Source organism: Mus pahari, chromosome 18 (assembly GCF_900095145.1).
Source record: "Mus pahari chromosome 18, PAHARI_EIJ_v1.1, whole genome shotgun sequence".
Lineage (NCBI taxonomy): Eukaryota > Metazoa > Chordata > Mammalia > Rodentia > Muridae > Mus > Mus pahari.
This window is the reverse complement of record NC_034607.1, coordinates 25,367,472-25,394,352: the sequence shown is the minus strand read 5'-3', so window position 1 is coordinate 25,394,352 and position 26,881 is coordinate 25,367,472. Positions and strand designations below refer to the sequence as shown.

General features: G+C 40.0%; 1 protein-coding gene across 2 annotated transcripts in view; it reads right to left on the bottom strand.

Moving 5' to 3' along the window:
• The window catches only part of LOC110335694 (contactin-associated protein like 5-3), a 514,066-nt gene that overhangs the window by 251,138 nt on the left and 236,047 nt on the right, over positions 1–26,881 (bottom strand). For both annotated transcript variants that reach the window (XM_029531381.1, XM_021217999.1), the window contains exons 9-10: positions 25,066–25,215; positions 21,493–21,664 (exon numbers count right to left, since the gene is read on the bottom strand). In XM_029531381.1, coding sequence (XP_029387241.1) covers positions 21,493–21,664; positions 25,066–25,215 — 322 coding nt within the window. The remainder of the gene's footprint in view (positions 1–21,492; positions 21,665–25,065; positions 25,216–26,881) is intronic.

Sequence of the window (26,881 nt, the reverse complement as noted above, 5' to 3'; positions counted from 1 at the left end):
GGATAATGCCATGCTCCTGCCTTGGTGATAATGGACTGAACCTCTGAACCTGTAAGCCAGCCCCAATTAAATGTTGTTTTTATAAGACTTGCCTTGGTCATGGTGTCTGTTCACAGCAGTAAAACCCTAACTAATACATTTATTTTACTCTCTACCTCTCCAGGTTTATGCCAAATAGCTAGGCTGGCCATCCAGTCAGCCCCAGTGATCAATCTAGCTCTGTCTCCCCAGAGGGCATTTATTTACAAGGCACCAAACCTGGCACCTTTGCATATGGATTCTATGTATTAAATTCAGGTGTCCGTACTTGCAAGGCAAGCACATTATCAACTGAGCCAGCCCTCAGTATGACTATTTGTTCCAGAAAGAAAATTGTCTGTACGATATTGTCAGATATCAAGTAAAATTGGAAAAATTTGTGTGTATGGGTTTTTGCTTTTATATGAGTACATACGGTATGTGTGCTTGAGGGCATGAGTATGTATATGTACATGCATGTGAAGGCCAGAGGTTGACTACTGCTGCTTTTTTTTTTCAATGTTTGCAACTTTAATGATTCAGAGTCTCTCACTGAACCCAGAATTGGCTGATGCTGATAGGCCACCTAGGCACTGTTCTCCATGTATCCCCTGATCCTGCTTCTCATATGCTGGTATCATATGTGATCTGTCATCCCCAACTAGCAATGACATGGATGCAGGGGATTCTCATCCTTGTGTGGCTAGAGCTTTATACATTGAATAAGCTTTCCAGGCCTGTGCACACATTTTTCATTTTGTTATCAGATAATAGTAAAGAGAAGCACATTCATGTAGGAAATGGTCTAAGCCAGGAGACAGAACCAACTGAACCAAACTACTATGGGGAGGGGTGCTGGCATAGTGCCTGAACAGAAGGACATTGAAACAGGCTGAGAATCAGCACTTCAATGGACCTGCCATGTAAAATACGGGGTCATTGTCATGGCTCAGTTCCCACAGCAAACACAGATATTATAGTAGATGTTTCCTTAATATAAAATCTCCAAGGCCTAGTGAGTCGCCTCATTTTCACCTAGAGCAGGCACTCTTATCTACTCTGCCTCCTTCAATGACTTCTAGAAGTAATATTAAAATGATAAGGCCCGTGTTCCTCTGGAATGAGGACTTCCTGGTAATATACTCTTAATGGTTACCATTCATTATGGTCCTCTATTGATCTGTGAAAATTTTAAAAGTCACTGTGCACCATTCTCAGTAAAGCTTTCTGTTGTTTTCACTCTTCCACCATACCTCCCTCCCCTGCTTTCATCTGTCTAATATCTGGTGCCTGCCTTCTATACTTACTGATATTTGGCAAAAAAATAAAACCTCAAATATATACACCTCTTGCCTTAAATTTAAACCTGAACCTCATGTAAAGAGTTTGAAGACAGTCTTGGAAAACAGAGGGTAACTGGACTGCTCTACTCCTCCTAGTATAGCCAAAGTGAGTACATTTCATTTACCTGCTGTCATTATTACTTGTTGATATCATTGACCTATTAAGGATGGGTGGCTATACCTGGCTTGTTATTTGGCCATTAGGTTCAAGCTCTGACTCTAATAATACCAGTAACATTTGCTGTTAATGGTTCCATACATGGGCAGCTAACAGCAGTATGGGTTCATGATTGTGTATATGCCTTTAGAATAGATTCTGATCATTATTTAAACTTAAATATGTGTTCATTATACATGAAGTTTATGGCAAAAACAAAGGTGGATGTTTTAGGCTTTGTCATATTAGAGATTCTGTCCATAGTCTAGTATGTGCTAAGGAGACATTGCTTAAGTATGACACACACATGGAAAAGACAACATCAAATCTTCCTTTGCATGATTATAATTTTTGCCTTTAGATGTGTTTAGATACTTCAATATTTAATAGTGTGAAAATTTTGGTCTTAATATGTCTCATATTAATAAGCTTAGATGAAAATTCTCAAACTCCCAATTTAAACCCTAATAATAAAAAAATAATGTGTTTACATAATTCAAACATGGGGTAGATTAATCTGTAGCAGGAGAACAGATTACACACACACAAACACACACACACACACATACAAACCCACATGCACACACACACACACCACACATACAGAGGGAGGGTCATGACTTTTGATTTTTTTCTGTTCACTTTACTGCTTTCCAGTCTCTTGCATGGAAGCCTTAGTCAATGGAACTGCCATGACTAATGAGGGGACTCACTAGGCCTTGGGGATTTTATATTAAGGAAACTTCTACTATAATATCCGTGTTTGCTGTGGGAACTGAGCCATGGCAATGACCCATATTTTACATGGCAGGTCCATGAAAAGTCAATTTTTTTCTTCTTAGTCACTTTTGTATTGCTATAATTAGACATCATGACCTAGGCAACTTTCTGAAGACAGAGTTTATATGGAGCTTACAGCTTCTGAAGATGAGCTCATAGCCATCAGGTTGGGGACCAGGGCAGGAGGCAGGCAGACATGGCACCGGATAAGGAGCTCAGAACTTACATGCTGAGCTTACATGTCATATAACCACAAGTCAGGGTGGGAGGATGGCAGAGAGGGCTAACTGGGAATGACTTGGGGTTTTAAAATCTCCAAATCCATCTCCAGTGAAATGCCTCCTCTGATTAAAAACACATCTTCTAATATTTCCCAAAGATATTCACCATCTGGTGACTAAATGTTCAAACACCTGAGCCTATAAAGGCCATTATCATTCAAACCACCACAGTGAAGAATATGCTACAGAAGAAATCTACCATCAGCCAGAGCTGACCATGTGCCACAACTATCCATACCCAAACTTCTCACTGTAAAACTGGTCTCCAAGGAATGCTGACACATAGGCTTGCAAGAGGGACAAGCCACAGTCAGAGACAGCAAGTCCAGCTAAAAATAGAGATAACCAGATGGTGAGAGGCAAGCACAAGAACCTAAGAAACAGAAACCAAGGTTACCTGGCATCATCAGAACTCAGTTCTCTCAACACAGCAAGCCCTAGATAACTCAATACACTGGAAAAGCAAGACTCTGATTTAAAATCACATTTCATGATGCTAATGGAGGACTTTAAGAAGGACATAACTCCCTTAAAGAAATACAGGAGAATAAAGGTAAACAGGTACAATCCATAAAAGAGGAAACAAACAATCAAAAATCCCTTAAAGAATTACTGGAAAACACAACCAAACTGGAAAAGGAATTGATCAAAACCATCCAGGATCTAAAAACAGAAATAAAAACAATAAAGAAATAAAAAAAAGGGAAACAACTCTGGAGATAGAAAATCTAGGAAAATGATCAAGAGTCAGAGATGTAAGCATCAGCAAAAGAATACCAGGGATAAAAGAGAGAAACTCAGGTGCAAAAGATACCATAGAAAATATTGATACAACAGTCAAAGAAAATGAAAAATGGAAAAATCTCCTAACCCAAAACATCCAGGAAATATAGGATACAATGAGAAGACAAAACTTAAGGATAACAGGTATATGAAGATTCCCAACCTAAAGGGTCAGGAAATACCTTCAACAAAATTTTAGAAGAAAACTTCCCTATCCTAAAGAAAGAGATGCCAATAAACATACAAGAAGCCTTAAAAAAAATTCAAAATAGATTGAGCCAGAAAAGAAATTCCTCTTGTCATATAATAGCCAAAACACAAAATGCACAAAACAAAGAATGAATATTAAAAGCAGTAAGGAAAAAAGGTCAAGTAACATCTAAAGGCAGACCTATCAGAATTATATCAGACTTCTCACCAGAGACTATAAAAGCTAAGAGATTCTGGGCAGATGTCATAGAGACCCTAAGAGAACACAAATGCCAGTCCTGGCTATAATACCATGCAAAACTCTGGATTACCATCCATGCTATTCCATGACAAAACCAAATTTACACAATATCTTTCCATAAATTCATCCCTACAAAGAATAATATACAGAAAACTCCAACACAAGGAAGGAACCTACAACTAGAAAAGGCAAAAAAGCAATCCCCTTTAAAGAAACCCAAAAGAAGATAGCCACACAAACATAATTCTACCTCTAACAACCAAAATAACAGGAAGCAACAATCATTATTCCTTAATATCTCTTAATATCAATGGAGTTGATCCCCCAATGAAAAGACATAGACTAACCGACTGGATACATAAATAGGATCCAGCATTTTGCTGCATACTGGAAACACACCTCAGTGACAAAGGCAGACTCTGCATCAGAGTTAAAGGATAGATTTTTTTTTAAAGAAAATGTACCAAGAACCAAGCTTGAGTAGGCATTCTAATATTGAATAAAGTTGACTTTCAGCCAAAAGTTATCAAAAAGGTAAGGAAGGGCACTTCATACCTGTCAAAAGAAAAAATCTAGCAAGATAAACTCTCAATTCTGAATAACTATGCTCCAAATGCAAAGGTACCATATTCATAAAAGAAACTCTATTAAAGCTCAAAGCACACATTGCACCTCACACAACAGTAGTGGGAGACTTCAACACCCTACTCTTTTGAATGGATAGATCTTGGAAACAGAAACTAAACATAGTGAAATAACCAAAGTAATGAGCCAAATGCATCTAACAGATATCTATATAGCACTTCATCTGAAGAGAGAGAGAGAGAGAGAGAGAGAGAGAGAGAGAGAGAGAGAGAGAGAGAGAGAGAGAATATACCTTCTTCTCATCACTTCATGGTACCTTCTCCAAAATTGACCATACAATAGATGACAAAACAGGCCTCAGCAGATAGAAGACTGAAATAACCCCATGCATCCTTTCATATTACAACAGACTAAGGTTGGTCTTTAATAACAATAGAAAACCCACATACACATGGAAACTGAACAACACTCTACTCAATGATAGCTTGGCCAAAGAAGAAATAAAGAAATTAAAGACTTTTTAGAATTTAATGAAAATGAAGTCACATCATACTAAAATTTATAGGACACAATGAAAGCAGTGCTAAGAGGAAAATTCATAGCTCTAAGTGCCCCCCAAAACACACTGAGAGCATACACTAGCAGCTTGACAGCATACTTGAAAACTCAAGAACAAAAAGAAGCAAATACACCCAAGAGGAGTAGGTAGCAGGAAATAATCAAACTCAGTGCTGAAATCAACCAAGTAGAAACAAAAAGAACTACACAACGAATCAATAAAACCAGGAGCTGGTTCTTTGAGAAAATCAACAAGATAGATAAACCCTTAGCCAGACTAACCAGAGGGCACAGAAACAGTATCCAAATCATCAAAATCAAAAATTAAAAGGGAGACATAAAAACAGAAACTGAGAATATTAAAAAAAATCCTCAATCCTCAATTAAACTGGAAAATCTGGATGAAATGGACAGTTTTGTAGACAGACACCAGGTACCAAATTTAAATCAGGATAAGATAAACCATCTAAAATGTCCCATAACCCCCAATGAAATAGCAGCAGTCATTAAAAGTCTCCCAACAAAAAAATGCCCAGGGCCAGAGGGTTTTATTGCAGAATTCTATCAGACCTTGAAGAAGACCTAATAACAATACTTTTCAAACTATTCCACAAAATTGAAACAAACAAACAAACAAAAAACCAGGATAGAAAAAGCTATTCTCAACAATAAAAGAACTTCTGGGGGAATCACCATCCCTGACTTCAAGCTGTACTACAGAGCAATAGTGCTAAAAACTTCATGGCATTGTGTCTTAGGGTTTTACTGCTGTGAACAGACACCATGACTAAGGCAAGTCTTATAAAAACATTTAATTGGGGTTGGCTTACAGGTTCGGAGGTTCAGTCCATTATCATCAAGGTGGGGGGACATTGCAGTATCCAGGTAGGCATGGCACAGGCAGAGCTGAGAGTTGTACATCTTCATCCAAAGACTGCTAGTGGAAGACTGACTTCTAGTCAACTAGGGTGAGGGTTTTAAGCCCACACCCACAGTGACACACCTACTCCAACCAGGTCACACCTACTCCAACCAGGCCACACCTATTCCAACAAGGCCACACCTCCAAATGGTGCCACTCCCTAGACCAAGAATATACAAACCATGACATATTGGTACAGTGATAGGAAGGTAGATTAATGGAATAGAACTGAAGACTCAGAAATGAACCTACATACCTATAGTCACTTGATCTTTAACAAAGAAGCTAAAATCATCCAGTGGATAAATGACAGCATTTCAACACATAGTACTGGTAGAAGAATGCAACTTGATCCATTTTTATCTACTTATACAAAGCTCAAGTCCAAGTGGATCAAGGACCTCCACATAAAACCAGATACACTAAGTCTAATAGAAGAGAATTAGGGAAGAGCCTCAAACACATGGGCACAGAGGAAAATTTCCTGAACAGAACAACAATGGTGTATGCTCTAAGGTCAAGAACTGACAAATGGGACTCATAAAATTGCAAAGCTTCTGTAAGGCAAAGGACACTATCATTAGGACCAAACGTAAACCAAAAGATTGGAAAAAGATCTTTATCAATACTATATTTGGTCGAGGAGTAATATTCAATATATACAAAGAATTCTAGAAGTTAGACTTCAGAGAATCAAATAACCCTATTAAAAATGGGGAACAGAGCTAGATAGAGAATTCTCCACTGAGGAATCTTGAATGGCTCAGAAGCACCTAAGGCCTGGCAGTATTACTGAGGCTATGGAGCACTCACAAAAAGGGACCTAGTATGACAGCACTCTAAACACTCAACGCTGCTGAAACTATCAGATGCAGAAATTTGTGCCCAATGGACAGAAGTGCCTGACCCCTGCTGTTGAATTAGGGAAGGCTGAAAGAAGATGAGGAGAAGGGCAATCCTGTAGGAGGACCAGCAGTATCAATTAATCTGGACCCCTGTAATCTCTCAAATAATGTACCACCAAACAGACAGCATAGACCAGCTGATATGAGGCCCCCAACACATATACAGTAGAGGACTTCTGGGTCTATGATCATTCAGGGATGATGCACTTAACCTTCAAGAGACTGGCGGCCCCAGAGAATTTAGAGATCAGATGGGGTGGGGATTGGGGTCATCTATGTGGATACATGGGGTTGGGAGGAGATATGGAATGTGGAACAGTCAGAGGGTGGACTTCAGGGAAATAAAATATGGAGTGTAAAAATATAAATAAATTAATTAATTTAAAAAATGTTCAACATCATTAGTCATCAGGGAAATGCAAATCAGAATGACCCTGAGATTTCACCTCACATCCATCAGAATGGCTAAGTTCAAAAACTCAGATGACAGCAGATACTGGCAAGGATGTGGAGGAAAAGTAACACTCCTTTATTGTTGGTGGGACTTCAAGCTGGTATAAGCACTCTGAAAATCAGTCTGGTGGTTCCTCAGAAAATTGTACATAGTACTACCTGAGGATCCAGCCATACCACTCCCAGTCATATACCCAGAAGATGCTCGAACATGTGATAAGGACATATGTTCGACTAGGTTTATAGCACCTTATTTATAATAGCTGGAAAGAACTCAGATGTCCCTCAACATAGGAATGGATACAGAAAATGTGGTACATTTACACGATGGAATACTACTCAGCTATTTAAAACAATGACTTCATGAAATTCTAAGGCAAATGGATGGAAGTTGAAAATATCACCCTGAGTGAGGTAACCCATATTAACACACTTGGTATGCACTCACTGATAAGTGGATATTAGCCCAAAAGTTTGGTATACCCAAGATTTAATTCACAGACCATGTGAAACTCAAGAAGAAGGAAGACCAAAGTGTGGATGCGTCAATGCTTCCTAGAAGGGACCACAAAATACTCACAGGAGGAAATATGGAGACAAAGTGTGGAGCAGAGACTGAAGGAAAGGCAACCCAGAGACTGCCCCACCTGGGAATCCATCCCATTTACAGTTGCCAAAATAAGGGGCTATTTGGGTTGCTGGGACATGCTTACTGTCAGAAGTGTGATATGGTTGTCTCCCGAGAGGCTTTGCCAGAGCCTGACAAATACAGAGGTGGATGATCGCAGCCAACCATTGGACTGAGTGTGGGATGCCTAATACAGCAGTTGGAAAAGGGACTGAAGGAGCTGAGGGGTTTTGCAGCCCCGTGCTGAGAGCAACAGTGTCAACTGCTCAGAACCCTGAAGCTCCCAAGGACTGGACCACCAACCAAAGAGTACACATGGAGGGAACCATGGGTCTGGCTGTGTATGTGTCAGAGGATGGCCTTGTTGGACATACGTGGGAGGAGCAGCCCTTGGTCCTATTGGGGTTAGAAGCCCCCGTGTAGGGGAATGCCATGGTGAGAAGGCTGGAGTGGGTGGGTAGGTCGGGGGAGCACCTTCATAGAGGCAGGAGGAGGGGGAAATGGATTGGGGATTTCTGGAGTGGAGTCCTAGAAAGGGGATAACATTTGAAATGTAAATAAAGAAAATATCCAGTTTAAAAAAAAGCAAAACTCTACAGTCTGAGCCATCCTCTCTTAACATATCCTGTCCCACTCATCAAAAGTTGGAGAACTTTCAATGAATAATATGTGTGTGGGGTTTATGCACCTACACATACAAATGCATATCACACATACATGCAAATGCATAACACAAACACACACACACACACCATAAATTATAGATGCTTCTAAAGGACTTCCGATTATCCAAATGACAAAAGCAGGAATTACTACTATCATTGTCTCTCACTTGCAAAAAAACTCACTCATAATTTGCACCAGAAATCCAGTCCTTAACTCTCTATTATTTGCATTTTCCCCTCCTTTGTTGCCCCCTTGGTTTTCTTATCTTTTTCTTCTTTATTAATCTTTTATTTGTTTACCTTTCAAATGATATCCCCTGTCCCAGGTACCCCTCCATAAACCCCACTTCCCATCCTCTCTCTCCCCCCTCCCCTTTGCTTCTATGAGGGTGCTTCTTCACCCACTCATCCACTCCTGACTCACTGTTCTAGCATCGTCCTCTTCTGAGGTATCAAACCTCCAGAGAACCAAAGGCCTCCCTTCCCATTGATGTCCTTCCTTTGTAAAGGTTTGTCATTTGACAATTGTTAGTAGGCAGGAGTCTCCTCTCATTTTTATTTAAATTTTTTTCCTTCAGAGGACAAGAAACTTGTACCTCATCCTTCCTGTCCTTTCTGTTGCTTATCTCATTCATCAAACTCCTTTTTTTTCCCTGGAACCCAAACACTGGCTGGAATCTGTATCCAGTTCAACATCACAATTATTAGAACCACTGGCTGACATTGACGTAAAACCTGCTGGCGCTAGAGGTAGAGCAGATAGATTCAGCTTTCTTCTATTCTTGCCTAACTCTCTCATATGTAAAACAACACCACTATTTCTGCCATGTGTGCAGCTGCACACTTAGTGAAGTAGACTTAGTAAAGTCTGTCACAAGAATTATTGCAACAGATCAAGAAAACAACTTTGTGCCGGGCGGTGGTGGCACATGCCTTTAATCCCAGCACTCGGGAGGCAGAGGCAGGTGGATTTCTGAGTTCGAGGCCAGCCTGGTCTACAGAGTGAGTTCCAGGTCAGCCAAGGCTATACAGAGAAACCCTGTCTCGAAAAACCAAAAAAAAAAAAAAGAAAGAAAACAACTTTGTAAGTCAGCATCATTATGCGGAAAAGGTGAGGCTCAGAACTCAAGAGTCACTTGAGGACTGACAAGAGTGACAAGAGTCATCCTCCAAATGAATACATCAAAGGCCCAAGTTCTACAACAATCAAATGAGGAAATGTGTGAGAAAAGAGCAGAGAATGGAAGCATCTGTTTTGCAGAGAACTTCCAATGACAGGGATGCCAGTATCTACCGACAGCCTGCAGTTCACTTCACGACAGCCTTTGTGGCAACAGTGCAAGCCACAGTTGCCTGGTCTTTGTGATGATTTATGAAATCTAGAGCAGAATTTTGAAAAACATGCTGAGGAGCAGTTTCACCTAGAGAAGTGCTTCTTAGCTGTATTAGCCATGTGCGTCCCAAAGTGGCCATTACAAACCACTTGACAAATCCTGCTAAGAGGGGAAGGTGTGTTTTAGCTTAGTTTGGGGGAACAATCCATTGTCCTGTACAGCAACAGGTTGAAGCATCAGGTTATCACAACATCTGCAGTCAGGAAGCAGAGAAAGGCATGCTACCGAGCAGCTCCGTTCTCCTTTTCAGTCTCGCCCCGGCCAATTTTGTGTGTTCGTGCTGTTCATATCTAATCCATGCATTCCTCAGTTAACTCAATCTAGAAAGTCCCTTTCAGACATGCTCATAGGTTTGTTTCCTAGATGAGGTTAGATGCTACTTTATTAAAAAAAATCAATATTTACCATTACAGTGATCAAATATATTTGTGAAATTGTAGGGTGCTTCAAATGACTTTGCATCTTACTGTTTATAAGCATATGAAATAGACCCTTGTCCAACCCCACCACAAATACTGAGAAATCTTGCAGCACATAATTCACTTTTGTTACTTTAATGTTTCTCAAGCGTATTTTAAAAAAGAAACATTTTCTATAGGGTGTGATTAACTTTAATCAAAGCTATGAGTCTGGCTCCCTGATATGGAGTGAAAAATTTTGGATGGGCCAATGCTATGTGTCTAATAGACAAATGTGTTTTATTTGCTAACGAAATATTTCTAAATGACCCACAGTCCTGCTAGGGTGTTTCACAAAACACAAACCCAGTCTCTATTCCAGATGAACTATTGTCTAGGATTCTGGTTTACTAAATTATATATTTTTTAAGAGATTTTCAAATTATTTTTAAGCATTACAGAATATGGAGTTAGTAACCAAAAGAATTGGAACTAAAGTCTAGGATTACTTTATGTGAAGGATTAAAGTATGTGGTAGGTAACTGCCTATAATCAGGGACACAATTCTTTCATTTGTGCTAGAACAAAGTCCCAGGTGATGGGCTAGACAGATGATTAAGTGAGCAAAATATAACACAAAGATCTCCAGCAGTCACTCAAAGAGTAAGCTAAATAAGGTAGCATCACCCACCTATAATCCTTGGGCTGAAGGTAGAAAAAGAAGGATTCCTAGTGCTTTCTGGTCATCTAGTCTACAAAATTTAGAGCACTACACATTTAGCGAATAACCTTGTGTTGAAAAATATGTGGAGTGATATAGGAGGATACATGACAGCGTCTTGAGTACACTTTCATACACAAATACATACATACATACACACACACACACACACACACACACACACACACACACACACCAGCTGAAGACAGCAAGCTTTTTATGGAGACCCCATAAATGTTCTTTACCTTGGAAGTTATCATCTAAGAAGACCCACAACTCACAACTTATAGAGGATTTATTAGAGCACCAGATACTAGGATTATGATTCGTGCAAAGAAGTCTCACAAACGACTGATAAGGGATTCAAGTTCTCAAGATGATTCTGAAATTAAAATTTCACTAGGACCCAATATTTTCACTAGGTTAGGCAATATGATTTGCTCATCTTTATGAAACTGCAACATATTTAAAAGTCTCTAAAGTAGACCTAGGATCAGATTAAGGCTAGTTACAGGCTTTCTAAATTGGGTGTAAATCAAAATTTACTTTCATTAAAATTGAATAAATTTGAAGAAATCAAATTTTGGTTTCAGTAACCATATTTCAAGTTCATAATTATTACTGATGATGGCATTCACTTCAGCACAAAAGAGAACACTTTCCTTGTCACAGAACATTCCAATGCGTAGTGTAGTCTTTATCCCTGGTACTTAACTCTTTTTTTTTTTTTTTTTTTTTTTTTTTTTTTTTTTTTCCAAGACAGGGTTTTTCTGTGTAGCCCTGGCTGTCCTGGAACTCACTCTGTAGACCAGGCTGGCCTTGAACTCAGAAATCCGTCTGCCTCTGCCTCCCAAGTTCTGGCATTAAAGATATGCATCACCACTGCCTGGCAGTACTTAACTCTTTAAACAAACATTTTATTGCAACCCTACCAATTACATGTGCTTCGTATCAGTCACTTTCCCAATTACTGTGATGATAACAAACAAACAAAACTAAAAAAAAACAAAAACAAAACAAAAAAAAACCTAAGTAAGGAAAGAAAGGTTAATCTGGTTCAAGGGGATGGAATTCCTTCATGGCAAGAAAAACCTGACAGCAGGCAGGGGTTATCTGACAGGGGGACCTGGAGACCAATTGGACACATTGCAACCATAGGAGGGAGAAAATGAACAAGAAGTGAACTTGGTGATCTACTTTCTCCAGTTAGACTTTACCTCCTTAAAAATAAAATCACACAAGCTTCCCAAACAGGTGAACACACAGCTAGTTTCAAACACATCAGCTTGTGGGAGACAGTTTCCATTCAAACCCCAAGGTGAGATATTCTGTTCTACTTTGCCACTAGGAGTACAGGAACACAAAGGTGGGCAACTGATCCTGTCCTACTGTTTCCTGTTTGATGTTTTGACCTGAGAATAGGCTGCCATTATTTCAAACATATTATAGGCTGCCATTATTTCAAACATATTATAGGCTGCCATTATTTCAAACATATTATAGGCTACCATTATTTCAAACATATTATGAGCAAGGGTTTTCTTAAATCCTCTGGCCAGTTATCTCCAGACACATGCTGTGCCTTACTCATGTCTCAGTTTATCAGCCTTGTAAGGTGACACATTGTTTTTAGCATCATAATTGTTCCATGAGCAGTGTAGCTTCGCTTAGATGCTATAATGTAACTTCTAGATGGATCAAAAAGACCTGTTCAGTGTATAGCTTAATGTTTAATAGGAAAAGTTAGTATAGAAATTTCAAAAGTTCTCAAGAGCCCATTAAATGTCTAATGAAAAGACTTGCTGTCTATATAACTTGAAAAAGCCATTTAACACCTGTCAATGTCAGCTTTCTCCCTTGTAAAATGAGAAGAGTTTATGTTTATGTTCTAATACGGCACTTCAAAGACTTGAGCCATATAATTAGTAGAGAATAGGATATAGTGTGGAACCTCAATTATCATTTTATTTTAGTGCATTTAGGTGTTCCTACTTAGACTCAATACAGGGAAGAAAAAGATAAAAATCACTTTGACGTAGATAAAAACACCATTCTTTTACTTTCTTTTATCATTTTTCATTTACTTTAATGACATTTTAGGGACTTGAGATATGGACTTTTCAGTTAATTGTTTGGTATGCAACCAAAGGAACTGGGTTGGGATTCTCAGAACTGACATAAAAGTTGGACACGTTGGCATTCATCTATAATCTTATCACTGAAGAAGAGGCAGTAGGATTGCTGAGGCTTCCTCGACAGTGTAGCCAAACCAGTAAGCTATAAACAATTTTAGTATGAGATCCTGTCTCAAAAGTGTAAGGAAGGGAAACTGAGGGAAAATGTTGGCAATGACCATGGGCCTACACAAATATGCATACACATGTATGCATACACATGCAACCACACACACCAGAAACTAGACCATATTTGTCAGAAGTTAGAAGCAGCTTTTCAAGCCAGAAAATAGTGGAGTCTGACATAGTGAATAAATGAATGAGTGAATGAATGAATGATCAGAAGCTTTTTTAAGTCATTACCAGTTCTTTTTGATAAAGAGGAGGGGAAAGTATATGCTATTCTGCTTTTGATTTCTGGGCTGAAGAGAAATATGTATTCTTCAGTAATTTCATTCTCAGACAAGAGCTAACATGGACACAAACACTTCAGGGTCACTACTCATGCCATTCCTCCAGGCAAACAAAGCCAATCTCACAGCTGCCAACCAGGCATTCAGGAGTGCATGGATTCTTATGGTAATCTCCCTACATCTTATTTTGAGAAAATCAATCACATCCTTACCATTCACTATGGATACTTTGTCTCTTTCTTCTTTCTCCTGAACTGTCTTCCCTCCACACTCATCTTCCATGGCTAAGATGCCCCACTTTTCTTAAAGCACAAGACTATAATAACGATATGATGCTACTGTGCTTCCTTCCCACCCTATTATCTTAAGATTACATTGCTCAGGTGCATTGCTATAGCTTGCTTATCTAATTTTATGATCACCTTGGTAAACAAAAATATTCTCACCAGTTAGTAGCTATAGAAGGAACACTTAACACCTGGTAAATAATGACAGCTGGCACTGTCACTTGTGGGTGTTTTTATTAGGAATGTGTGGTTTTCAGGAGGAGTAAATCAACCATTAACCATGTGGGAAATTCTAAGATGAGCAAGAGGTGAAGGGCTAAATTCCTAACTCTTGCATGGCATGTCATTATTTAATTGCTTTGAGTATGTAATTCAGGAAAGTGCATCTGCAACTGAAGTCGAAAAAGGAGAAGAGGCAGAGAAAGACAGACAGACAGACTGTTAGTATTCTGTCTGGACTCCAACCTCACAGTTCCTAGCAGCAGCCGGGTATACTCCTTCCCACAGTTACCTGACAAAAGCCAGGCAGCCTTGGCACACTATAAAGCGGGATGCTTGGCCCCTCTTCCCTCTCTTACTCTCTTGTCTCTCTTAGTCTTGCTTCCTGTTTGCCCCTTGTTTGCCTTCCCTTTCCCCCTCTCTCCACATAGTCAAGGCTGGCCTCTACTTCTCTATGCCCTCCTTTTCTCAGCCTCCACTACTCTCTTAACTCCCCTCCCCTTGCCCTCTATTCTATACTATACCATCATATGGCTGGTCTCTCATGGGGAAGGGATGCTTCTTCAGCATAGGCCTGCTGAGGAACCCCCTTCCCCCACACCCCGCCAGAACATATTCTTATAGCTCTTTCTATTTTTATGATCACAACACACACACACACATACAGGAGAGAGAGAGAGAGAGAGAGAGAGAGAGAGAGAGAGAGAGAGAGACTAGCCAGGAACCAGGAACATGTGGAAAGAGAGGGGGAGGGGAGAGGGGAGAGTGGGAGAAAGAGGTCAGGCAGAGAAGAGAGTCAGAGAGAAAAGGCAGAGACTATAAGACAGAGAGGAGAGACCAAACAAAAATAAAGTTAGCCTGACCTACCTGACTGTTGGGAGGAGCCTAGAAGAGATGCTAAAATTCCTCAGATTTTAATTAAAAAGGGGGGGGGGACTAGAAAGAAGTGATAGTGAAGTAAGAAATGATCACCCTGATGTTAGCTATTTTCTGCTGACTTTGGGGCATGATGTCTCTGGAAAACCTAAGAAAATAGGGATGGAGATGTTGGTCCAATCTTAGGAGTCTTGGATGTTTCCTTGCTGTCCAGGGTCTGTGGAATCATCTAGGGGTAAGAAGGAGTAGGTCCAATAGAAGTGTCTGTGTCTGTGAGAGCAGTTTGAAGCATCTGTGGGTTGTCCTTGATGTAGATTTTGAGTAAATTCCTGGACATGACAAGAAGCTGAAACACACACACACACACACACACACACACACACACATAGGATGTAGAGAATAAAATTAAGATCATTTGGGAGAAATTCTTTTCTTATATGTACATTCAAAAACCCTTAGGTCTTGGTGGTTGGAATGAGGGGAGTCTCAATCCCCTGGTGTCTTAGTCAGGGTTTCTGTTCCTGCACAAACATCATGACCAAGAAGCAAGTTGGGGAGGAAAGGGTTTATTCGGCTTACATTTCCATACTGCTGTTGATCACCAGAGGATACAGGACTGGAACTCAAGCAGGTCAGAAAGCAGGAGCTGATGCAGAGGCCATGGAGGGATGTTCTTTACTAACTTGCCTCCCACTGGCTTTCTCCGCCTGCTTTCATATAGAACCCAAGACTACCAGCCCAGAGATGGTCCCACCCACAAGGAGCCCTCCCGCCTTGGTCACTAATTGAGAAAATGCCCTGCCACTGGATCTCATGGAGGCATTTCCCCAACTGAAGCTCTTTTCTCTGTGATAACTCCAGCTGTGTCAAGTTGACACAAAATTAGCCAGTACACTCAGGAACTGGGAAAGAATCCCACACTCTGGAATAGACAGGAAGTGGGAACTTCGGATATTGTTTGGCAGGTGTATTTATCTAGATGTATTTTGGTCCATGAGTGGTAGATATAAGTGGGTTTCCTTGAGCTTGAAAATTTATAAAGAGATAAAGTTGCTAACAGCATGAACAGTCTTTAAGGTGAGCTTAGGGAAGACAAAACCTTTCATGGAACAGGAGCAAGAAGGGCCATTTTTTTCTCTGTCTAGGAGACTGAATATAAATAAATTTAGCATAATAAGATACATTTTGAAGTATATATTTAAAAGACAATTAAAGGAAATTCAAAACCTTGACCTTGTGAATATGATAGTTGATCATNTAGATTTAGCATGAGAAACACCTTAAGTCTATAGTTAAAAGACAACAAAAGGAAACTGAAAATTTGAGCTTGTGATTATAAAAGTTAGATCATATAGTAGAATGTTCTGTTAGTTAGGCTAATTTATAAGAACTTTATTGACAAAAATTAGGATTTTAATAAACTTTTGAAGTCTTAATAGAATCGTGGTATAACAAGGGGAGGAAATATGAAGCATTTAACCACTGGAAACTGAGTTTCGGTAAGGAAGGAGTAGAAAGTTACATTTGTGAAATGTTATATCTGAAATTGTGTGTCCTTTATCATGAACCCTGTGAGTAAGGCAAAACTGTCTGTCTTTTTATAAGAGATTTTGGTAGTCTTGACTAGTTAACAAATTGAATGATGAGTTAACAAGATGGTGGGTTACCTTTGGGTAAAAAGCTAGGTCTGTTTTCTAGCTTTCAAGGTATAGTTACCTTAGCTGTCAATGTAGTCAGAAATATGCAAGAGTAAATTCTAATCTAGGTGCCACGTACTGATTAAAGTGACAGAGGCTTGTTAATAGTCAATTAACTAAACAGTTCCCAGGTCCCTGTGGTCTTCTTCGTAACTCAGGCAGAGTCAATCTGTCCATCAAGTCCAGAAGATAAGAAGCTTTTTCCTCTGGTGTAGGAATATGGAAGACATGTCTCATCTTGGTCTTAGGCAAATATGAGACCTTTAACACTCTGGGTATCTTCTGTTTGTCCACAGTGTAGGCTGAGCCCTGGCAGCAGTCAAGACAATGGAGTAGTGTTCCTCAGTGGTTATCATACCACAATACAGGCAGTCTTGTCACTGTGCCCATATCTTCTCACAGTCCTTGGGGTTGGAGGATCACTGTTAGGCTTTGGGAGTCTCTGTCTGTCATAAGTTTAAACATTTATCTTTACATGTATCAGATTTCTGACAAGATTGAGAGCTAGTATCTATTGAGCATATAACCTTTTTTATTGTTTTAAATCTTTAAACTAATATTAAAATTATTACTTACCAATGCAGGGTAGAAATCATATAATAACTTTCTCTTAATCAAAGTGTCTTTGGAGACCTTAAGTTAGGCTGTTTTAAGGTGATAAGACAGTGAGATGGGAAGTACCCATAGCAAGGATGGTGGATGGTCATGAGACTGCCCTTATCCAAGATGGTACTGAAGTTATAGCCAGCCATGTGACTGCCCTTAGCTAAGATGGGACTGAAGCAATAACATAGGAAAACCTTATCTGCCCACAGAAAAACAGAAGTTAGCCACAAGACTAGCCCCAGTGAAGCTGATCCTGAAAGTACAGCTTTGCCTAGAAGAAGCTCACATGTTATATCTTAGAACGGAGCAGCAGAAGTGCTGTCTGTCTTAGAATGGAACTGCAGAATCATGACAAAGACAAACATAAAGATGAATCTAAGCAGTACAATGTGTGGGATATGAGGGGCATTCAGCTCAGCCTCATGCTGGACAAATGTGAAGGGCATACAGCTTGGCCCCCTGGTGGACAGTGACCACAGGAGTAGTGAAGTTTAGGTAGTGGCTCAGTGCTGGGAGCCATGGCCTCAACCATGGCCTTGTGGAAATTTTCTAGCTTACATAAACAGCCCTGAGAGAAGATTTGTGGTCAAAACAGAAGGAATATTTGTGGCTGGAAAGAGCACTGTGACCACTGGTTCCAGGAACGGAAGATTGTCACGTGTCCTTCGGAGAGCCCCTAGGTTCTTTCACCCTCCCTTGAAGCTTCCTCTTGCTTATGCTTATATTACCACCCCTGAACAGAGTTTTTCAGAGCTTGATCAGGCTTGCTTTTTCCAAAGGATTAGAAGGAAATCTCCTACATATGCACCTAGAGACATGAGCTCAGGGGATACTGGTTAGTTCATATTGTTGTTCCACCTATAGGGTTGCAGACCCCTTCAGCTCCTTGGGCACTTTCTCTAGCTCCTCCATTGGGGGCCCTGTGTTCCATCCAATAGATGACTGTGAGCATCCATTTCTGTAGAAAATACCTAATAAAAAATTGTTTAATTAAAAAAAAAATAGAAGGAAATATCCTAAGGGTTCATTTGCAACGCCCAGGGGGTAATAAGCTCTGATTCCATATTGATTTTGCAACCTCTACATGATGTCTCTTTCTGTATGTTTATGACTGGAACTGGATGCTATATATCCCTCAAATTTACTGCTATGTGAGGATAGTCCACGAGAAATGGGACTTATGGTGTCCAAAATTTCGCTGACGTTGCAGAAAGCTTCCCAGAAATCAGTGTCCGTCAGCCTTGAGGTTTACCAACATTATTTTGTATGTGGTGTGTGTGTGGGGGGTGATATGTGCATGTATGCATATGTATATGAACAAGTGTGGAGGCAGGAGTAGGGTATCAGTTTTTCTCCGCTATCATTCTCCATCTTGTTCCACTGAGACATGTTTATCTTCTTCAACTTGTAGGTAATTATGTTTCTTTGTTATTGTTGCTGTTGCTGTTGTCCTAACTTAGAACAGCAGCTGGAAAGCTTCCATCTCTTGCTCCCATGACACCAGGGTTACAGGTGGTCACATGTTAGTTACCATGCTTAGTTTATTCGTGTGCTAGATCTGAACTCAGACCCACATGCTTCTGAAACAAGTACCCTTAGCCAGTGAGACATCTCTCCAGCCATAAATGATGTCTCGAGGGCAGACTTTAAACAGCTCAAAAGAAGCTTACCCTACCAGCTTGCAGACATCATTTCATAGGGTCCATAAGAGACCACAGAGAAGCTACGTAAGATTTTTAGAAACTTTGTTCCTTTTCTGCCATGACCATATCAGATCTAGTTTTCCTCCCAAATGACCAGCACTATGACATTTAAATATGTAAAAGGCATAGTTGGAAACAAGAAAAGAAAATCCAGGATGTGGAGGTGGGCCCTACATCACTGTGAAGGAGAAAAAGTACATAGAAAACAAGGATAGAGGTCTTTGTATTTGCTATCCAAGGGGAGACACAGGCCTCCATGGTCTTGTTCATCAAAAGCACAGGTAGAGAAACCATAGCCAGAGTCATTCCCTGCTGTCCCTAATAGGCAAGTTCTTACCATCAGGCTAACACTTTCACACTGATTAACACATGAAAAATGGAACAATGCAAGAGTTTTTTTGGTTTTGTTTTTTTATATTTTCTTTATTTACATTTCAAATGCTATCCCAAAAGTTCCCTATACCCTCCCCCCGCCCCTGCTCCCCTACCCACCCACTCCCACTTCTTGGCCCTGGCATTCCCTGTACTAGGGCATATAATCTTTGCGAGACCAAGGGGCCTCTCTTCCCAATGAGGGCCGAATAGGCCACCATCTGCTACATATTCAGCTAGAGACATGAGCTCTGGGGGTACTGGTTAGTTCCATCCAATAGCTGACTGTGAACATCCACTTCTGTGCTTGCCAGGCACTGGCACAGCCTCATTAGAGGCCACTATATCCGGGTCCCTTCAGCAGAATCTTGCTGGTATGTGCAATAGTGTCTGGGTTTGGTGGCTAATGATGGGATGGATCCCCAGGTAGGGTAGTCTCTGGAAAGTCCATCCTTTCATCTAGCTCCAAACTTTGTCTCTGTACTTACATCCTTTCATGGGTATTTTGCACCCTGTTCCAAGGAGGAATGAAGTATCCACACGTTGGTCTTCCTTCTTCTTGGTTTTCTTGTGTTTTGCAAATCATATCTTGGGTATTCTAAGTTTCTAGTCTAATATCCACTAATCAGTGAGTGCATATCTAGTGACTTCTTTTGTGATTGGGTTACATCACTAAGGATGATATCCTCCAGATACATCCATTTGCCTAAGAATTTCATAAATTCATTGTTTTTTAATAACTGAGTAGTACTCTATTATGTAAATGTACCACATTTTCTGTATCCATTCCTCTATTGAGGGACATCTGGGAAATCAGTGTGGCGGTTCCTCAGAAAATTGGACATAGTACTACCGGAAAGCAATACCTCTCCTGGGCATATACCCAGGTGTTCCAACTGGTAATAAGGACTCATGCTCCACTATGTTCATAGCAGCCTTATTTATGATAGCCAGATTCTGGAAAAAACCCAGATGCCCCTCATAGAAGAATGGATACAGATACACAATGGATTGCTACTCGGCTATTAAAAACTGAATTTATGAAGTTCTTGGGCAAATGGATGTATCTGGAGGATATCATCCTTAGTGAGATAACCCAATCACAAAAGAAGTCACTAGATATGCACTCACTAATAAGTGGATATTAGCCCAGAAACTTAGAATACCCAAGATACAATTTACAAAACACAAGAAAACCAAAAATCAGGAAGACCAACAGGTGGATACTTCGTTCATCCTTAGAATAGGGAACAAAATACCCATGAAAGGAGTTACAGAGACAAAGTGTGGAGCTAAGATGAAAGGATGGACTCTCCAGAGACTACCCCACCCGGGGATCCATTCCACCATCAGCCACCAAATCCAGACACTATTGCACTTGCCAGCAAGATTTTGCTGAAGGGACCCTGATATAGTGGCCTCTTGTGAGGCTATGCCAGTGCCTGGCAAACACAGAAGTGGAGGCTCACAGTCAGCTATTGGATGGTTTCCTGACTTTAAATATAGAAACTTCTACCATAAGAGTAGCCAAATACCAACAAAGATGTAGCCAGAAACAGAATGTCATACTAGATCTCTGGGCTGTAGAATAAAAGTACTGATCCTCATTAGCCTTCTGTCTGGTTTCCTTAGAAGGGGTTAGTAGGATCTAGAGTCAGCCATCCTCAGTTGAGGACCTCCATGTTGAGCTCACCAAACCCTTAGCTGTAGACTTCTTAAAGCTTTTGACATTATAGGAAGGACACTCATGGCAGACTGAAAATGAAATTGTTTAGGGAGAGCAATTCATCCCTCTTTTATGCTTTACTCTTAATCTCAAAGTAATCAAATGTTTTTGCATAAAATTTTAATCCTTTCACAAATTTCTATTAGCATTGAATTTGCATATCCCACTTACTGCAAGATAACTTGAAGAGGGAATAAACTAATATAAACAGTTTTCTCTGGACTTGAAATCCTTTAAGAAACATTACGTATTAGGTGACTGCATTATGTCTAGTATGGTAAATGTCTACAGATTAGAATTTTGGTTACAGAAACTCATATTCAGAACAGTGAGAATGGGAATGGATGGGGGAACAGAAGTCACAAGACAATAATTACCTGTCTTTGATGCTACACAGATCAATGTGTAAATCACTAAAACGCCCCAGGGAGCCTTGCTGAACTGAAATGAGGTCCTTGGGCTGGTTATCAATAAAGATGAGCCTCATGCAGCCTTGGAAAGCCTTAATTGGGTTTAAGCATTGGGAACCAGTGAGATTGTCGGGGCATCCTGTGGGACAGAAAAAAACCATGAAGAGCACTGAAATGATCTGTTACTGTTTTGGCAACTTATTGATTGAAGATAGTAAGCTCTAATTATTTGGGCACTTTATTATTCATAACAGGGAATACTTTTGTTGTAAATCCTAGCCCAGTAAGAAGTGCAAAAATAAAGCAAAATTGGGATTCTCAGTCACCATAAAGAAATATCATTGGTATGACATTTTTTCTTTATCCCCACCGTGTGTGTGTGTGTGTGTGTGTGTGTGTGTGTGTGTGCGTGCATGTGTACATGTATATGTTTGCCTGTGTAGTGTACAACTGAAGATGCAGTGTACCATGTGGGTACATGTAGAAGCCAGAGATTGACATCAGGTTATCTTTCTCTGCAATTTTTTATTTTATTCTTTGATATAAGGTCCCTTTTTGAACTAGGGCTTTACCAATTTATGTAGACTGGCTTGTTTTCCAGGGCTCTGCCTTCACTTGACACTTCACTTTGCATGACAACTTCACTTTGCGTGACACTGCCTCCTCAAACACCTGGGAGCTTTGTGACTTGGATAGGCTGGGTTGTCAGCAAACCTCAGGAGGTTTCATCAGCACTGAAACTCAAGCTGTTCCATATCATGTCCAGTATTTTATATGGGTACTGGGAATCCAAACTCAATTTCTCATGCTTGCATGGCAAGAATTTCACTAATAGACTCAGACACACACACACACACACACACACACACACACACACACACCTCTTTCCTATCTGAAACCTATTTGTCTTTCCTTTGAGTAGCATAATTCACATACTTTTCACATATTGTCAATGCTCTGGAATTTTGGTTGTCTCTCCAAACACACATCTAATTTCTGAATGCAGTTCTGAATAACACTTTCTAGGAAATTACACCCGGGACCAAGCAGGAATTTTTACATGTAGTTCAAAGAAAATCAAGATCTTAAGAGAACTGCAGGCTTAAGTGCACAAAGTTACAGGCTATAATAGCCCATGTGAATGGCAAAAGAGTAACACCACATCTATTAAAGAGTGTTCTCTTCAAAATAAAAATGCATTGTATCTGGTTAGCCTCACCTGTAGCCAGGCCAACCTAATCGTCATTCAGACAGATGAAGATCAAGCAGGTAGATGAGAACATGTGCTTTTCCAAACTGTATAGGTTCTTAGCATATGGTAATGTGAGACTGAAAACATAGCAATAAGTCATAAATAAAGAGGAACTATTTCTGCCATCTCTAATATACAGCCACTGTGAGGCTGAAGTGTAGCAGTTGGTTAACAGTTTATTGGAACACTTTATAATGAAGAGATATTACAACTTCTAATTGAAGCTGTAGAGAGAATTTATAGAAGTTGACTATTATTGCTGAAGCTCATTTTTTATCTTCATTAAGTTTATAGTCTGTGTGTGGAAGGTTTGTTTAAACTCTAATCAAATCATAGATAAATATTCATGTTTAAGTTTAGAACCCTGGAAAATCATACAAAATTTAGTAATATTTTAGCTGGGGGAAGGAGAGCCATGATGATTCTGTGATATTTCAAAAGATTATTTTAATATGATTATTCAGTGCTATTTTGACTGGATAAAGATTCCTGACCATCATTCTTTCCACACTGATAAGTTATGTAGAATGCACAGCTTAGAGTTGAGGCCATTGCTCAGAAGTAGGTCCCACTCTGTTGCTTTTACTCCAAGGCTGCAGTGAACACTGATTTGAATCTGCTCTATATAGAGACTGTCTCTATAATCGCCCACAGATTATTGTGATTTTATTAATCTTTGAGTGACAGTGCATATGGTTGAACAAGTACCATGGCCAAGGCACTGGGATTAAAAGACAACTATCAGAGTTGGTGCTTTCTACCTTGTCTGAGATGGATTTTCTGTTTGCCACTGAATACACCAGGTTTGCTGGCCTGAGTAGACCCTAAATATGTACTTTATACCTGTACAAAGATCCTTTATGTTTGTTTCAAGCATGCCACATTTCCTTGGGAAGAAAGGGGTGAGCTGTAGAGTTGGAGGTAAGAGACTACAGTGTTTGGCGTAGAGCTCAGTGTGGAGTGTGTGATTAGTTCTGGGTATCTACAGTGTATGTATCATTGCTGTTATTGCTTTTATTATTATGCATGTGCCAGAAAGAGTGTAAGCATGCATGTGCCAACATGTAAGTATGGAAGTCAGAAGACAGAGTTGTGAAGCCCATTCTCTTCTCTCACTATGGGATGCTGTGTTGAAACTCAAGTTCTTAGTTAGAGTGATGTGTCTTTGCCCATAGAGTCATCTTGCTATCTCATCAGTGAATGCTATTTTACAGTGCTTATTTTTGGTTACTTCATGGGAATGAACTGTCAGCTCTAGGGCACTGCTAGCTCAAGCTCATATCTACAAGACTGAACTAGGTTGTACCACTATTTATATTGTATAAGGAAAACAGGAGTGTAGGGGAAACAATCCAGTATGTATGGGATATGTTCATATGATGCCATGCATAGAGACCAGTACCTTTTATATGCTGAGTAAACCCTCCACAACTAAGCTTCAACAAGCATGCAGTTTTTTCTTGTTTATATCTCCCAGTCGTTCTGAAAGTTAGCTTGTTACACATGTTCTAGAAAAGGAGTCCAGGGACTATATCTTAAGAGCTCGATGTCAGAGAACCATGAGAAATAAGTTCCCATTAGATGTGGCTTCTATAAAGCAGACCACTGGCTACAGAGGTAAGCATTATCTCCTTTAATAAAAGATCCCAATAACATTCTCAACAGAGGTGCACTTATTAGAATGTTAATATGCCAAATAAACTTTGTTCACCTGTTTGTTTTTGCTTGTGTTACCAGAAGTGTTGCCAGCATTAAGTAAACATTAGAAAAAGCAATGACTCAGAAATGGCAATGGTTTCTCCCCTTATCCCCTAGATCCCTTATTTCCTCTTCACTTTGCCCTTTCACCCTCAGTGGGTATGGATGATCTCCAAGACATGGGAAGTGGAGATGAGGCTTACAAAGTAACGTAGCCTTGGAGTGACCTCAATCACCTAGCCAGCTGCTGTGCCTGCCACTTGAGTTTTCTCTCTTTCAGGTACTTCCTGCCTCTCAGCTTCTTTTCTGAGTTTCCAGCTGTCTTTCTTATTTCCAACATGAGATCAAGGAGCTTAGCATGGTTATAAGAATAACCTTTGATGAGTTATGTAACCCAGCTCTCGTAGTAGAAATACTCTCATTGCTGTCTTAGATTGCTAATATTTGCACAGTTGTCTGAGATTTTGGTGTTTGAATGCATCTGCATGCCTGCATGCACAGCTATGGGGAGGGTTGGTGTATTGACAGAGCATGTCGAACAATAATTTCCCTGACTCTTTTTGTAAAATATCAAAGGCTAGGGAACTTACCTCCAAAGTAGTAACTATTTCCAGAATATATCTGTAGCCAGGAGGTGTCTGGAGGCAGGGATGCAGCAGCAGCATCCAGTGTGAGAGTAACACGGTTTCTCTTGGCATTGATGCTGACAGAATGCCACAGGCCATCATTCAAGCCACTGCCTGCAAAAGAAACAGGAAGGGCTGTTTTATGAGAGTCATCTCTCTCCTCTGCCTTGCAGCTTACTCTGTTTTCCTAAACCATTTCCAACCGTTTTTTCTTAGAAAAAAGGGGGGAAACCAAATATATGGGTCATGTGTGCCAAATAAAGAAATGCTATATATTAACTAGTATGATGATAGGTGGCTACAGAGGAAATGTTGAAAACAAAACAAAATAAAACCTATTAAAACTGCTCAAAATGATACTAGCAAACGGATCCCCAGACAGAGGGGATTTACATCATTTTAGTCCTCTGATTTTACTAAAGTTTATATCCTGCTGTTAGTGAAAGTTTTGTAAGATTTTGTTTAAACCAATATCTACAAGATCAAAACCAGGACTTCATATATCCTATGCAATGACTCTACCACTGAGTTTCAAAGTTTCAGGGAAATTACTTAATTATACAAGGTTACTTTCTTAGTTTCTTTATCTATTGCTGTGATAACATAACCCAATCAATTTAACTGGGAGGATAATGACTTTATTTTATCTCACAGTTTATGGATAAAGTAATGGCACTATGGCAGGGAAGTCAGGGCAGCAGGAGCTTGAAGTAGCTGCCATGTCATAGCCACAATCAAGAAACAGAGAAAGATGAAAAGATGATGCTTCTCACCTTGATATCTCTACACTGTGCCATCCAGGATCAGATATCCAGACCAGCGAATGCCCCTGCTTACAGTTGTAAGGATGGGTCTTTATATATCAAATACCATACTCAAGGATGTCCCTTACAGATAGCCTCAGCCTAACCTTAATATTGGTGATCCCTTTTGGGTCATCCTGGAGGCTTGATTGTGAGTGAATCTAGATCCTATCAAGGTGGCAGTTAGTATTAATCATAGCTACACAAGAAGAGTTTCATTTAAGAATAAAACATGCTTTGAACATATCCTCTTCAATATACTGCTAGCCTTCCCCATGCCCCACGTTGACCCATTCTTCAGACATGGTTGCTTCTACTTTGCTGTCAGACTAGTGAAGTGGATGAAGCCATCCCCACTGCAAGGTTGAGAGAGTTTCCTACTGAAGTCAGGACAGACCAATTGAATACCAGTGATAGAAAATTTAATCTATTTAGTTGACTCTGTGTGTGGTTGGGTGGACATGTGAAGATCAAAGGACAATGTGTGAGGTGAATCTCTTTAGGATCCCAGGAATTGACCTCATGTAGTCAGGCTTGCTGGTGAGCAACTTTACTGGTTCAACTGTCCATCTGGACTACAACAGTTCTTCCTGAGTTTATCATAAAACATTGCCTGAGTCACCTGCCTTTCTTGACCTCTAATTCACTACTTTCACAGATAATCATTATAGTTTGGTATCATTGCTAAACAAATAAAACATGATCAGAAGGAAATTCCTAGGTATTTAGAGGGAAAGGGGGTTGCTTATCAAATTCAGCATTTCATTTTCCAGTACCCCAAATTCCATTCAGCTGCTCGGCGACACTGAAGGGTCAGTAACTTCCTTTCGAAAATTTTTATTTATGGAGATTCTTGGTTGTATGTGACCCACTGAACACTGGAAAATAAAAGTCATATTGACTGCTCAGGCCACAATAACACAGAACTCAACCATGATCTTCATGCAGATGACCTTCAGTTTTCCTGGCCGTGTGCT